The 16,012-nt window shown below is 42.4% G+C and overlaps 1 protein-coding gene across 2 annotated transcripts in view; it reads right to left on the bottom strand.

Annotated features, from left to right (window-relative positions):
• Window positions 1–483: 483 nt before the first annotated feature.
• Window positions 484–16,012, bottom strand: part of LOC147024676 (uncharacterized) — an 80,765-nt gene continuing 65,236 nt past the window's right edge. The window contains exon 3 of one of the 2 annotated variants that reach the window (XM_085884804.1): window positions 484–2,251. In XM_085884804.1, coding sequence (XP_085740930.1) covers window positions 2,091–2,251 — 161 coding nt within the window. In that variant the 3' untranslated portion in view covers window positions 484–2,090. The remainder of the gene's footprint in view (window positions 2,252–16,012) is intronic. The other variant, XM_085884805.1, reaches the window with a different exon arrangement.

Genomic DNA, 16,012 nt, shown 5'->3' with positions numbered 1-16,012 from the left:
AAACAAACGAGAGCGATCAACAAACTTGTCAAAAACAAAAAAATGCCAATTAATAATGGAACAGATCAACATACTTGGCCAAAATAATTCTGACAGTGGTGAAAACATCCTCCACCCACCTTCGGTGGTCGAAGTCATTAGTACAGAGGAAGGGGAGAGCGAGGTCAGATGAGCCAATTTTTACATCTGGATCTTCAGAGTAAAGGAAAGGGTGTACAATTAAAGTGAAGACGTGCAAATGAAAAGCGAAGGTGGGGGTGCAAATGAAAGTGTCCATGCTTTTGTAATGCTTTTTTAATAAAACATTCGCTGAATTACTTTTAGTTTTTGGAAGGTGGGCCACCAAAAAAAGTTGGTCCAGTGGCTCAACATTCCTGTGCTTTGTGGTTAGATGATCATATGTCTTAGGTAAATGACCTGACCTATTTCTCTTTCTTTGCAACTGAAACAAGAAATAGAGACAATAATTTTCAAAACAGGTAATGCATTTTCATATTTTTTTCATATGTAACGTTTATTTAACACAAACCAACAATTATGCTTCTAAACCAAAAAAATGGAACAGTAGACCCAACATAAAAGCAAAAAAATAAGGAAATGATTTGACTAGTTTTTATCTTAGTATACAAGTACGTTGTGGATTACTCATTATAATCATTACCGAAACTTGCCCATCATTTTGTTATTCAGAAATATTGAATTATTAGCCCATGCCCTGCGTGGAAGACTGGGTTTTGCAATCACTTTTGTATGTCTGTGTGTGTCTGTCCAGGCTGTAGCTTTTTTACCATTTGAGCTTTGCCATCAAATTTTCAAAAAAGCTTTATTATGAGAATATGGAGAAGGAAAATTAATAATTTTATCGAAATAATTTTCATTATTATTATTATTATTATTGTTATTCTTGAAACCTTTTTTGGCCTTTTTTTGCTCTTGATTATTTTAAACATTTTTTTTCAGCAACCACTTGTCCGATTGACACCAAATCTTCAGGGTAGGAGCGACCCCCCCCTATGGAGAATATTTAAATAATTGTGACGTCATAAGTCATTTAGTATGACAGCCAACTTGGATTAAACACAAAAAATTAAAACATTATATCTCTGAACCATCTCATTGGAAAAAAATTGAAACTTGGCACATCTCATTCTACTCTCAATGGGGATTAAAGAATTGTAAGGATGTCGTCATTGGTGAAGTGGAAGACCAGCCATAAATGTTTCAATCAAAATCCTTGTTTACTATTGAGATTCAGTTTGTATAGTATGTCCAGGCCGTAACATTTTTACCAGTTTAGCTTTTGTCATCAAATCTTCAACAAACCTTTATTATGAGATTGTGGTGAACATGAATGAATAAAATGTAGAATTTTTTTTTAAAACTTGTTTTCATCAAGTTTAGTTTGAGTATGAAGTGGATGCAGATGGGCTTTGCATTTTGAGATACATTCTAGTTTTGATTGTATTACTTTGGTTGCTATAAATGAAACTTGATCTTTGAAGGATTTGTCCAAGCACTATTTTCACAAGCACAATATTCATCAACAATATTGAGCACTAAACTTAGTATGGTGCCTTTCCATGACAGGACCTACATGTAGGTAAACTTAGTGCGGTGCCTTTTGTTGACATCAATTCAGCTTATTCAATAAATAATGATAAATGGTGAGTGAAGCCATGGATCAAATTGCCCCAACTCAATTGCTCAACTTACCCTATAACCAACATTTTGGAAGAAAGACGTGCATGCATATTCATTACTTGAAGTTGGCAACCAAAACTTCCACACAATATTCTGTTGTGAGGAAGGCGTTATCTAACCTAAATGGATCTCGAGCTTTTCCTGTAATGAGGTATAAACCAAGGCATAATCACTTGAAAACGCTCATTTCTCAAAGTAAAGAAAAAACATGAAAAAGCACATATTTCAGTGAAACTTTCTACCTTTAAGCCTTGTATGCCAAGATAACACCGAAAGACTTATACTGACTTCAACAAACTGCAGAGGCCGCATACAAATCTTGGAGCAATTTAGTTTCCTAGCAACAGGGGGTGGCTCAACATACAGAGTGGCTCATCTTGTCTCTGTCCTTAATGCAGACCTACTGGAACACAAACAAGATTCTGAGCAGGGTAACATACAAGAAGCAAAGCCGGCTGCTGAGATCCATGTAGGGAGCATACGCACTGATGTTCTTTGATGGATGCTTTCATGTTCTTCTCTAATCCAACATCAATCTTCATTTTGTGTGCTGAAAATACAAATGCAAAACAAGGAATGTCAGCTTTCAACATCTGTGTTAAATAACAGTAAGCTCAGATAGGAATGTTCAATGGGGCCACATACAGTATGTAGCTCTATCTACAGCGAATATTATGTTAATCATGAAATATTTGACATTTCAGAGTAATATTGTTGTCTTGACAATCATTTGGATAATGCAAACAATGGATATTAAAATCATTGCATCTTTGCCACACATGACATCAAAGGAGTCACAAATCGCAGGGACATCTGCTTATTACTGGTGAAAAAATGGAGGAATTGTTAACCCCAACTCCCCTCTCCTCCCAACCCTCTTATCCATTTACTCTGATATTCTCCAAACCTTTTCTCTCCCCCCCCTCATCTTTCTTCTCCATTATCTTCCCATAATGATGGGATTTAAAGTATAATTTATCCTGCAAATTGCTAAATGGAAAAAAGTGGAATCCAAGCAAATGAGTATAATTCACGATTCTCTCCAACATGCACAGTGCCTGATGCTCTCCCATTGCAGACAAATTATTGACTGAGCAGTCTTTTTGTTGGGCAGTGTTCCATAGTATGGGTTTGGCTCAAATCCGTCACGAATCAGCTGTTCAGGCCTGACGTTTGACTGGAACTGGATTTTGAATTTTCCAGCAATGGCCGGGGTTCCAGCAATAACTTGCCCACTCTGCATCACAAGACTTCATAGGAGCATTAACGTCTACCTGCAACGATGCTAGCAGAAGAGTCCAGAGCTTAATGTATATCGGGTTTATCGTCTGGTAGGGCATCAGACTCAGACAAGACAGCTCAAGGGTAAATGCAATCTCTATGCACCATCTGACTGAACAGTGACCTAGCTATCAGTCTTCAGCCATCTCATACCTGGTCATGCCTTCACTGCTCTATCAAGTCTCATCCCCTCCAGGTGTCATTTCTTCCATCCAGATCTTCAAAACAGCTGTTCACCATCTCAGATCACCCCCACCCAAAACCATGATATTGTGTCCCCATGGGAGAACATCCATGAGCATGTAGGATATCCCAGAATTAGTTATTTCACTGGTCTGTGGACTTCGATAGATTTCCTACCCGTTGTACAGGGGATGGGGGACAAATGCATTGTGTGGGTTTAGCTTGGCCTTTCCCCTTTTACTAATTCCACCACTATCAATCATTCTGTCAATCCATCTTTCAATCCCTCTATCCATATTCCAATCAATCAATCCATACACCCATTGTCCATTCCCATTCCTTGCCATTTTACTCCTGAACCTCTATTCGCCATGCCGCTTCGAACATGCTTTTCAAACCCCGTACTGATTACATAACCCTTTATCATTTAAAGTAATCCCATTCGCAAAATCCGTTCAAATTAATCCCTTTTTCCCATCCTTCCTTTACTCTGTACCTTTCACACAGCACAACACACATAAAACACATAACCACACAGCACACTACACATAACATAAATATGAAGACAAATCTTTCGTTTTACCATACTGTCGCTCAAAATTCATCCTGATCGAGCCTGATGCACAAAGAGGAGTGAGATAACTATTTTACTCCGTCTGCCTGCCTGGCAGTCAAACAAATTTGAAAATCATTCCCAACAGGAAACTTAGTTTTTAAGGACGTCATGATGGACACAAACAAACAAACAAATAAACCAATGTCACCCGCAGGGTGACCCGTATCTTGCCAAAAGGTGACCACGTGTGACTTCTTTAAGGTCACACTAAGGTGAACAGAGCTGCTATCCACCAGGAGTGACTCCTTGAGGAATATCTGCCTACGAGAGATTCCGATGAGAATCGTTCTACAGAGTAACCATGAAAAATATGTGTTTGCCTCATAACGTCACCAAATGATGTCATAATGTCTCAAGCTTGACATATCTAGAAAGCATTCATCGAGGTGTTCAATTTGAGGTACTACACGATATGGTTCCTAAAACTTGAAAATTTGACCTTGGGGTCAAATATGTTTGACCTTAGGTGCTAACCATGAAGGTCAAGGCCAATCGCCACCAAAAATTCATCAACTGAGCGCCAGACCATGAACTATATTCCCATGAAGTTTGAAGACGATCCGATCAAAATTACTCAAAAAATAAGGGTTTCGTCGACTCCCCTGATTTGCGACAAAGTGACCTTGACCTTCAAAATTTTGTGCACTGAAAGGGACCTCTATAGGCCTCTGATATTCGAAGTTACAAAAATTTCCAATGATAACTGTGCTCTGCAGAATTTTTTTATACGTGATTACAGACAAACAAACAAACAAACAAACAAACAAAAAACATACAAGCTGACTAACATATCTTGCAAAAACTTCGTTTTGGCAAGATAAAAACCAAAAAAACATATGAAGGTCAAGGCCAATCGCCACCAAAAATTAATCAGCTGAGTGCCAGACCATGAACTATATTCCCACGAAGTTTGAAGACGATCCGATCAAAATTACTCAAAAATAAGGGTTTCGTCGACTCCCCTGATTTGCAACAAAGTGACCTAGACCTTTGACCTTGACCTTGAAAAATGTATGCGCTGAAAGGGACTTCTATAGGCCTCTGATATGCGAAGTTACAAAAATTTCCAATGATAACTGTGCTCTGCAGAGTGATCGATACGTGATTACAAACAAACAAAAAAAAACAAAAAAAACCATACAAGCTGACTAACATATCTTGCAAAAACTTCGTTTTGGCAGGATAATAACTAATGTAATGTGTTCGACAGGGTGGTGTCATAGATTTTGGTAAAATGGTGGTGAAACCCACAATTTTTTTTAAATTCATGCACCTTTAAACCTCTTTAATCCTTCATTTAAATTTAACTATGTACTATTGTACTTGATGACTGAATAAAACAAATTGCCTTCATACTTCTTCCAAGAACCATGCAATGTATTGATATACTATAGCAGGAGAGGGCATGTTTGGTGTTGGCTTAATAGTTAAGGTGGTGGGCTTGGGATCCCAGGATCCTGAGTTCAAATCCTACTTGGCTGTTGAATTAATACCAGGTGAGGTTGACTCTGCTTGTCATCCTTCTGAGGTCAGCAAAATGAGTGCCAGCTTACTGGAAATGGGGGCACTGCATCAGTGGCATAGCTGTGCTCCCAGCAATGATGCAACCAGCAGCCACAGGCTGCATACAAAATAATAATGACAACTCAAGAAATTAACTTCAAAAAATGTTTTTAATATCGGAAAAAAATACTTTGCTTTATGTTCTTAATAACTCTTTAATTCATGAAATTAAACAACACAAAAACAATGCACAAACGTGTTAATTAAGGGTACAGTTTGGACAAATTTTAAAGTTGAAGTCCATAATCCTATTTTCCCCATCACTCCCTAAGTTTGTGCTTTTGCGGTTAACAGGGATTTTCAAGACTGTAACCCTCGCGAATGGCAAGGCACTCCTGTATATACTTTAACACTGCATAGGGTGTCATATTCTATGAACTCTCCAGTTCACATTGTTATACAAGTCAGGGTTCGTTTTGGGGAAAGGCACAGTGGAAGAGAGGGGTGAATTGATTGTCGTATTCTCAGTGTTCCTTTCCTTTAACAGTTTCTTTGATACTTCCTCAATGGAATGTTACCCGAGATGTACCAAGTGAAATGCAAGGCGAGAAGGGAGATCTCCCTTCCAAGCTAATGTTCCATAGCAGCACAATCTTAGGCTCAAAGCACTGAGACCGAGAGGTGATAGTTATGGGAGAGGGGGAGTGGTGTCCAGGGAGTCCTCTTTGGAAATCTTTGAAACATTGGGGACAAAATGCTGACTTTTCATTCCTTTTGACCATGGCATAGATCCCATGGGGTGACAATTTTCTCCCAATTAGATTTGTACTTTGTTAATTGCATTTAAAAGAAGGCCACAGCAAGTTGCATGTATCCCACTGGCACTCTCACCATTGCGTGACACACCCATCAATGATAAGCAGTGTAAAACACATTTTATTAAAAACAATTTTCTGCACATAGTCTTCATATTCCGGGTAATAATTGTTTCACACTTAAAAAGTCATCAACAGCCAACAGATGACTCTCAACGGGATCCTGTTACCACCTCTCCCTGTCAATGCGGGAGTGCCCCAAGGCATTGTCTTGGGCCCAGTCCTGTTCGTAATCTTCAACAAGGATCTTTATAACTTTGGAAAATCCTTTTTATCTGTTTGATGATCACTCCAACCTCTGTCATAACATCTCTCATCTTTCAGATCGGTAGGCAGCAGCCTCTTCCCTTTCTTCAGACCTTGATAAAATCACAAACTGGTCCAACTCGTGGAACATGTCTTTCAATTCTGACAAATCTCACATTCTCACTTTGTCTCTCCGAAAGGATCATCTGGAACCCCCTCCCCCCCCCTCCATCTATTTTTTTCACAATCATCTTGAAGAAGTCCTTTCATTCAAGCTTCTGGGCTTCACTATCAACCATGATATTTCTTGGGCAAACCACATGTCTAATTTGGCTTCCAAAGCCAGTCATCGACTGAGCATCCTCCATCACGCAAAGTCCTTCCTTGGCACATCCAAACTTTTATCGACCAATAAGGCTTTCATCCGCAGCTTGATAGAGTACTGCTCTCCCCTCTGGACTGGTACGCTGACCTCACACCTTGCTCAGCTTGACCCCGTCAAAACCAAGGCCTTAAAGCATTGGTATCTCCCATGATGAAGCTGAGTCTCTGGGCCTATCATTTTCACATCGCAGACAGGTCCGTGGTCCCTCTATCTTTTGCTGCTTCCTTGCTGGTATTGCACCTTCTGTCCCTTCCGTGCTCTTCCCCTGCCCCACTCAGGTGCATGAGGAATGCCAGTAACCCCCTTCTGGTGAAACTCCAAAAATCCAGACTCATTGCCCACCTCCACTCATTAGTTTCTCTTTTATCACACCTGTGGAACCAACTTCCTCAGTCTCTTCAATCTCGTTGTTGCCTTCAAGGCACCTGTTAACCACCATCTCAGATCATCCTCCATCCACAGCCATGAACTTTTCTACCCCCATTAACCCTCCCAAGCAAACCTCTTTCCTCGTTTCTAGTTTTCCTTCCACTTCTGTGATTCAGAGTTTGCAACTTTATCCATCTCGTTTATCCTGTGACTTCCCTTCACCCTCATTGTTTTCCACCTCCTTTATACAGAGAACACACATAAAACATGAACTTTACGAAGCAAGTTTCCAGTTTTTTTTTTCTTTGCTTCTGTATTCTGATAGTTTACTTTTACATCCACCTTGTCCACCCCATGTGTCCTCCTCTACCCATAATTCGTCCCCACAACCCTTGTTTGTCCAAGTCTCCCTCTATTTTGTCCCTCAACCCGACTGTTGGTGTTTCCACCCCTCCTCCGTCCACCCCTTCCCCACCTTTCTTCAAACAATACTGTTCTTTTTGTTCTGTTCCATCCTGACCTGTGCTGTGTTCTAGCTACTCCACAAACCTTGACCATGTCTATAAAAAAGCAGTTTCTTAGACACTGTCAAACAGTTGTAGATCCACATCTAAAACACGATCTACATTGTGCGGAGTACAGACCCGCCATTTCCATGCGTATATAATAAACCAATGCCATTCAGTAGCACTGCAGGTTTCACTACCAGTGGGATGGTGTTTTCATGGTTTTTTTTATTACCAAGTACAGGGTGTTCCAAAAAGACCTGGACAACTTTGGTTGTTAATATGTTTAGTACCACAAATGATGTAACAATACCCATTGTTTTATATGATACAGAGGGTATTACATCAGCAGCCCTCAACCAATGATGCTACCCCACAGTCTTTTTGCTGAACATGAAAGAATAAGAAGAGGATTGCTTTCACTGTTTGTTGTGCTTTGGTTTTGAATCAACCTGGTCTCCTGTGAATGTGTGCAACTCATTACTATTGCGGTGTCCTTATGATGGACGATTGGCACAAGCGACTCGTGTGCACCCAAAGCATATGTTGCTCACACTGCTTGGTCAAACTCTGAGAATCCCCACGAGAAGGTAACGGGACATAAAAGGCCCTCAACCCTTTGGGGACTTCAGACTCGACTGACCAGCATGGCCATTGTTTCGCAGCCCACGAGATCTGATCATCAAAGACCAGGTCACGTGGCACAAAAACAAAGCCACCGGCACAAGATGAGGAACCTCGGTTCGAGTTCGAGTCCAGGCACATTGCAACAATATACTATGATGGTGTTCCTCAGGGCTTTGCGTTTGGAGTCCTACACTGTTCTTGTTATTATATGTTGTTACCTGGAAGACTTGTTGGCGGGCAGGGGTGGAGGACATAGTTAGAGTGTAGTCAGCCTCTCGTATGGATAGTTTGTTTTGAGTAGGTTAGAGAGCCATGTAACAGGGATCTGTTACGTTATGTTGTATTTAATATGTGCACTCAGGGGAGGGCAGTAACTTTTAGGATAGACAGGGTAACGTGGTATGTGTGAAACTTCCCCATAAAGCGGACAGGGACAGATGAGGGCTTGCGGCCACAAAACGGCACAATGAAAGCACAAAAGACCAATCACTATCCATTCGGCCGGTGCGAGCGATCCATGGCAGCGAGGCAACAAAGCTGGTAGAGCGAATCTGCCAAGGGCCCGAGGTAGACTGTGATAAGCAGCGACCAATAGGGACCATCCGTGGGCGGCCATGGCTCACGCTCTCTTATCTCTCGCTGCTCTATCTCTGCTATTTGTCCCTGGTGCTGATGCTTTGGACTGCGGTGAACAGGCTCGGAGAGCATGAAACCAGTGTTGCCCAAACACCTAGACGTTGACACCCTTACCCACTTGTCATGGGGCAGTCGGAGACATCCACATCGTGCTGGAGAAAGTCCTCGCCTGGTTCCACTTTGTTTGTAAGTCTGGTTTCTGTGGCACCTCGAGGGACAGGATTATTTATTTCTTTAACCAACTATAGAGCTCAATTCTTGTTTGTTTGTTTGTTTGTTTATGTATGCTTCACAAAAAAAAACACCTAACCTAACCAAATCCAACCAAATTTTGCATGTTGCCGAAGAACACACGAACTATGTTTTTCGTCAGGGTATCATATCTCGGGGAGGGGGTTAATGGTTGGGGGGGAAGGCCTTAATTCTCTCTATGTAAATGTGTATCAAACTCGTATATCGCCACCCGGTGGTACTGGTATGACGAATGATCATCTTACATCAAGAAAGTTCGAACAACTTGATAATATGCATTACAGTGATGTTGAAATCTGATTGAGAATACTTCGAGACTTTCAAAATGTTTCATTTCACTAATTTTAGGCGGACGTTCAAACCAAATAATCCACCACTGAGCTTCACAGCGAAGCAGAAGTGATTTTTTCTCGTGCCATACATAAGCAGCAAGGATGGCTGATGAAGGTGATGTAACTAGCTGACTTCCACTCAGATGGAAGATGACCTCGAGTAAATTATAGAGTAGAATGTTTGTGAAGTACAACGTGTTTTTGATTTAATCCGCCAGTGAAGCGACGGGTATACTTTTTACCCCTCAGCCTGAATTGGCGAAGGGGTATTGTCGTCATAGGCGTTGTCCGGGCGTCCGGGCGTCTGTCAACTTTTGGTTTCCGTCAATTTCGAGGGGAACGCCTTGTCCGATTAAATCCATTTTTACAGGGTATGTTGGGGTTCAGTAGAGGAAGGTTCCTTTCGAAAATGGGCGCTGCGATTTTTCAATGTGGCCTCCATGGCAGCCATCTTGAAATTGGTTTCCGTCGATTTCGAGGAGAACGCCTTGTCCGATTAAATCCATTTTTGCAGTGTGTGTTGGGGCTGGGTAGAGGAAGGTTCCTTTCAGTAATCAGTGCGATGTGATATCCAATATGGTGGCGAGGGCAGCCATCTTGAATTTGGTTTCCGTCGATTTCGAGGAGAACACCTTGTCCGATTAAATCCATTTTTGCAGGGTGTGTTAGGGTTCAGTAGAGGAAGGTTCCTTTCGAAAATGGGCGCTGCGATTTTTCAATGTGGCCTCCATGGCAGCCATCTTGAAATTGGTTTCCGTCGATTTCGAGGAGAACGCCTTCTCCGATTAAATCCATTTTTGCAGTGTGTGTTGGGGCTGGGTAGAGGAAGGTTCCTTTCAGTAATCAGTGCGATGTGATATCCAATATGGTGGCTAGGGCAGCCATCTTGAATTTGGTTTCCGTCGATTTCGAGGAGAACGCCATGTCCGATTAAATCCATTTTTGCAGTGTGTGTTGGGGCTGGGTAGAGGAAGGTTCCTTTCGATAATCAGTGCGATGTGATATCCAATATGGTGGCTAGGGCAGCCATCTTGAATTTGGTTTCCGGACAATAACTTGACAACGGCTTGACAGATTCATTTTATTTTTCTAGTTGGAGACAAGTTTGCATATTCCCCACTCCCTATGCGTGTCTATCTCTTGCTTGGTTTGTTCCATTCCCCACGTCCCATCCACCTCTTCCCCCCTGTATCTTTTATTTTTTTAATTAAAAATATGCTTTTATAAGGGTAAGAGATGTTTTTGCATCCTTTGCCTCACGCATGTATTCCACCGCCAAATTTGGCTAAATTGGGAATAACCTTGGGAATTGTAAAGTGAATCCGAGTGCAGGGTATTTTGTATTTGAACGCAGGTTATTGCAACACCTTTCGGCTCTTCGTGAGGTTAACAATCTCGGCGCTGAGGCATATCACGTTTGCGAACCTCCAATATGACATTTGATAGTCAGGTCTTCGGTCTTGGGATATTGGACCTGGGTACGAGCCTACTATACATTCTGTCGACATTTGTTGCCAGGAGTGGATATAGGACCCTGGTTCGAATCTCAAACATGACATTTTCTGATCTGGATTGGGATAATGACCCATTTAATTTCCAAAGAAATAATAAAATCAAGGTTTTCCACAAAAAGTGTGATTGGACGTTGAAAGGTTAAACAATTTTATTTTCAAATTTGAGCATGCGCGGGAAATAGTGAACAAGATTGCAGATGTTTGCGAAATTGTGGATCATGAGAAACACATGCTTGTCGGTAAGCAAGGGGTGGGACTTAGCAGGGAGCAGCATAGTTATAGGAACCTCTCTTGCTTTTGACTCCTCTCGAATCCCCTCTCTCTATGGGTGTGAGTGGGAGTCAGGAGTCTGCCATGACGTGGCTCCAGGCTGGTTGAAATGACTTTTAGACAAAATAGACAAACTTGAGGCACAGGGGGGAAATGAAAGGGGGTTGAGAGAATTGGATGAAAATAATGTGGAAATGAGGGGAGAAATAAATAATCTGGAAACAAAATTAAATGAAACGAATGACATTTTAGGGGCACAGGTAGGGACACTAAAACCAAGCCTGGTGTTGGCGCAGTGGTTAGGGCAGCGGCTTGGGATCCAAAAGGTCCTGAGTTCAAGCCCCGTTGGGCCACTGAATTAATACACCAGGGGGTTGACTCAGCCTGTCATCCTTCCGAGGTCGGCGAAGTGAGTACCAGTATACTGGGCCGGTGTATACCCCGGTTAAAATAGGTGTACCATATCCCTGTGTCGTAAGAGGCGACCAGGGTTGCGTCAGGAAGGGCATCCTGTGTAAAACATGTGCCAAATCACTATGCAGATCATACGGATGATCCGCTGTGGCGACCCTTAACGGGAGCAGCCGAAAGAAGAAGAAGAAGAGAGGAGGTAGGGACACTAAAAGTGGAATGGTAACTTGGTTTGGAGGCGTAAAAGAAAACAGGACAATGACAGTTCGAGTGAAAAGACAAACAGGGCTGTGGTTAAAGCTTGAGGAGCTCAATAGGGGGTTGGCAGAGGTTGTGGCTGATTTCATTGGGAGGTTCACTCATTACTAGTGGGGGGTAGAGAGAGAGGTCCAGGGATGTAAGGAAAATGTAAGAGGGAAGTGTTTATCGGGTAATGGTTTTGAAGGACATCCTGTTAGTGTAGATGTTGCTCTGCTCCAGTGGGAATAGACCATCCCCAAGACAAAGTAGGTATAGATTTTAAAGGAAGAAAGGCAGCTCGGCATCGTGGTTTGTGAAGCGACATACATGATGTGCAAGACGATACTCTTGAGCACTCAGTTAGACCCTGCAGGGGTTGTTCTGATGCGTCAGGGACCGATGGGGTGAAATGCCATGTCAGCATTGGTGTGTGTGGAGGCAGCCAATCCTGAGCTAGTGAGCCAAGTATTTGGGCCTGTAACGTGAGGGGCGATGGGGTAGGAGTGCAGTTGGACCACCAGTGGGTGGGTCCAAGCCTACGCTGATGAGTACGATTGTGCCTGTTGAGGTGTGTGAGCTGGTGTCGGTGAAGATCGTGCCGGGTCCCGGGGTGTTCGAGGCAGATCTCAGAGTTGTTGACTCGCTGCGTACGCAGTGTGTGCTAGCGGCCGCAGGGTGGGTAAGAAGGAGGAGGTTTAGTGGCAGAGAGCCATGGACAAAGCAGGCCAATGTGGGCCTGTCAATTTGAGCCCCAAATGTTTTTTAATGAGTGTTTTTGTATTGAGGTAGGAGGTGTGAGTCATGAGCAGCTGGCCACTCATGACAATGGGGAACTGAAAGAGTGGGAGGCTCAAGGCCAACAGTGGTCGCAAGGACGGGGTTCTCCCTATATCTCTTTTTTATTAAAAAATAAACCTTTATCAGGCTCAGAGACGTTTTCCCATGTTTCCCCTCATGCGTGCATTCCACCACCGAAGTCGGTTTATTTAGGAATAACACTGGGGAATCGTGAGGTGAATCTGAGCGCAGAGTAATTCATATTTGAACGCAGTTTAACTTCCCACCTTTCGGTTGTTCCTGGGATCAAAGATGCCGGCATTGAGGCATACCACATTTGCGAGCCTCTGACGTGCCGATATCAATGATCTGCATGATTGTATTTTTTCACAGTTAACCATTTACACAGATGACTCAACACTGTATCCTACCTATTCAGGAACCATGTCTCCTCCTTCCCATGTCCAGGCCAGAGGCACTCTCAATCAGGACCTCAAGAGTGTGATTAACTGGGGAAATGACCGGCTCGTTACTTTCAACCAAAATAACTCGCTTGTCGTTTGTGCCCAACTCAAGATTACCCTGTTTTCCAACTCTGTCTGTGGATTATTTACCTTTGCAGGAACTCCCTGATATCCGTCGGCTTGGATTGGACATCAGCTCAAACCTCAGCTGGGAAAAGTACATCTTTGATACAGATAAAAGAACCTCTCAGCATCTTACCTACTTATTTTGTGCTCGGCCATACCCTCCTCCAGCTGCTATCCTCTATCTGTATGACCTGACATGGAGTATTGCTGCCATATTTTGGGCCGGTGCTCCAACCTGTCACCTACATCTCCACGACAATCCAGCGACGTGCTGTCAATCTGGTGGGGCAGGAGTTGGCATCATCCCAGGTACCTCTCTGTCTGTTGCTTCTTTGAGCCTTTCTATAGATATTGTTTTTTTTACAGAATGTGCTCTGAGGGTCTATCACAGGTTGTTCCACCTGAGCATACCTTCAGTTGCTCTGCACGTTTGGCAGTTTCCTCCACACACTATATCTGTTCCAAGGAGTAAGACGATGAGGTACCTTTCTTGTTTCTTTCCCTGTACTGTATAACTTTGAAACTCTTTACCTGCATCCTGCTTCTCCCTCAATCCTAACCTACCTCAGTTCAAGAGGAATGTAAACAGATTTCATTCTGTTTAATATCTATACTTTCCATTGTGTAGCACGCATGCACACACGCACGCACACACGCACGCACACGCACGCACACACCCCCCAGGCTGCTATACTTTGTACGCAGAGTTGAAAGGTTGTGGGAGGAGAGGAGTGTTATGTTGTGTTTGCATGGTAGATGGTCACAAGTGTCAGAAAAATAAGCATGAAGTCCATGCACTGTGCAAGATTCATTTAACCAATTGTTTGTTGCAAATAACTCTGCTAGAAATGACTACATGTGGACACCAGGGGAAAGCTGGTTATTTTGATGTACAGTAATTTGTACTTGCACATCGGGGAGAAATATATTCCGTCAAGTTTTTTTTTGGGGCCACATCTTGGGGCTGATACTTTATTTATTTATTTATTTATTTATTTTTCCTGGCGTTCCAAGTGGAATTCCACATTGCAGTCACCCAGGGACATTTTGCAGACAAATAGCAAACACACATCTTAATTTTCTCAAAATACAGGAGAATGAATACTATTTCTCAACAATGAGCAGATCGCCAGACTGGGGGACCCTCTGTAGATGCTGTTTTTATTACCTGCACCACCGACGGTAGAAGGATGTTATGTTTTCACCCCTGTCTGTCTGTGGGTTTGTCTGTTACTTGCAAAATCGAAGACTTTTCGAGTATATTGGCCAGTCGAATTTGTTATTCTGACTGTTGGCTGCTCTTTAGAGCACCCTTATTCTGGACATTTCCATCTGTCTGTCTGTCCGCGAAACTTTGGTCAAGCCTAGGGGCCAAATCGCTCAACCGATTCCAATGAAATTTGGGAGGTAGGACCAATATTTCTGGGAATCGTGTGCTTTCGAATATGGGACCCCAGGCCCCAGCAACGGCCCTTTAAAGTGGTCAAAAAATCCAAAAAAATATATAAATAAATCGAAAAATCGAAGCTTAGAGTTCTGTGCACAATCTATCTTGTTCCCTTCATGCCAATTTGCAGCCATAACAAAAAATATTTGTAGGAGGAGATAGGTTTTGGGCGAGTACACGTCAAACATTTCAGAAACGGTTAATTGCGAATATCTCTAAGAGAAAGAGTCTGATTTTGGGTAAAATGTGTACAATGTGGCGAGCATGTACACAAAAATGAATGGTTGCTACGCACACCTCCGTTGCTTAACAACAGCTAAAATACTTTATCGTACATTGTACACTTATTGTGGACTGTACAAAAAAATCAGTACCTCCGAAATTGGACCTCCGAGGGACCTGTTTTTTTTGTGCCCAAGGAGAATGTCTTACAGCATCATATAAAAAATATTAAATCTTTAGCGAAGAGATAAATGGAATTACCAGGGCTGCCATTTGTGAGAGTCTCTGGAAACATGGCTGAAATTTCACAAGGCGGGTTTCTGGGCGCAAACTAAGAGGGCTGTGATAATCATATTTATTACCTTCGCATTCTGCGAAAGGTTATGTTTTGGTCGGCGTGTATTTATTTATTTATTTATTTGTAATCTTGTGATTCGTATAACTCAAAAAGTATTAAACCGAATTGCATGAAATTTGGTGGGATGATTGGTTATTAGCCAGGAAGCATTCGATTAGATTTTGGGATTGTTCGGGTTAAAGGTCAAGGTCAAGGTCACGAAAAGGTCAAAATCGTCTTTTTACAATAACACTGTCAATTTTTATGCAATTTGCATGCAACTAACGTCAAAATGTTCAGAATTCAACGCCTCATCTTGTGATATGCAATATGACACTGACGCCCATACTCTTGTTACCGGTTAGGGGTCAAAGGTCAGGGGGGTCACGACCTTGAAAAATATGCGGTTTTTGTCATAACGCGGTCAATTCTTGTCCGCTTTACATGAACCCAGCACCAAAATGTTCAGAATTTAATGCCCAATATTGTGACACAATGACGTCATAACACATGTCACAGGTTGGGGTAAAATGTCGGGGGGGGGTCACACCCTTGAAAAATATGCGGTTTTCTGCATAACTCAGTCAATTCTTATTCGATTTGCATGAAACCAGCATCAAACGAGATTACCTTCTCTTGTTAACCTCCGCCATCGACGATGGACAGAGGTTACTGTTTTCTCCCCTGTCTGT

The sequence above is a fragment of the Eptatretus burgeri genome, chromosome 6 (assembly GCF_056783735.1).
Source record: "Eptatretus burgeri isolate ZD-2024b chromosome 6, Ebu_testis_v1, whole genome shotgun sequence".
Classification (NCBI taxonomy): Eukaryota; Metazoa; Chordata; class Myxini; order Myxiniformes; family Myxinidae; genus Eptatretus; species Eptatretus burgeri.
Note: the sequence above shows the minus strand (reverse complement) of the source record. Positions and strands in the feature narration are given on the sequence as shown.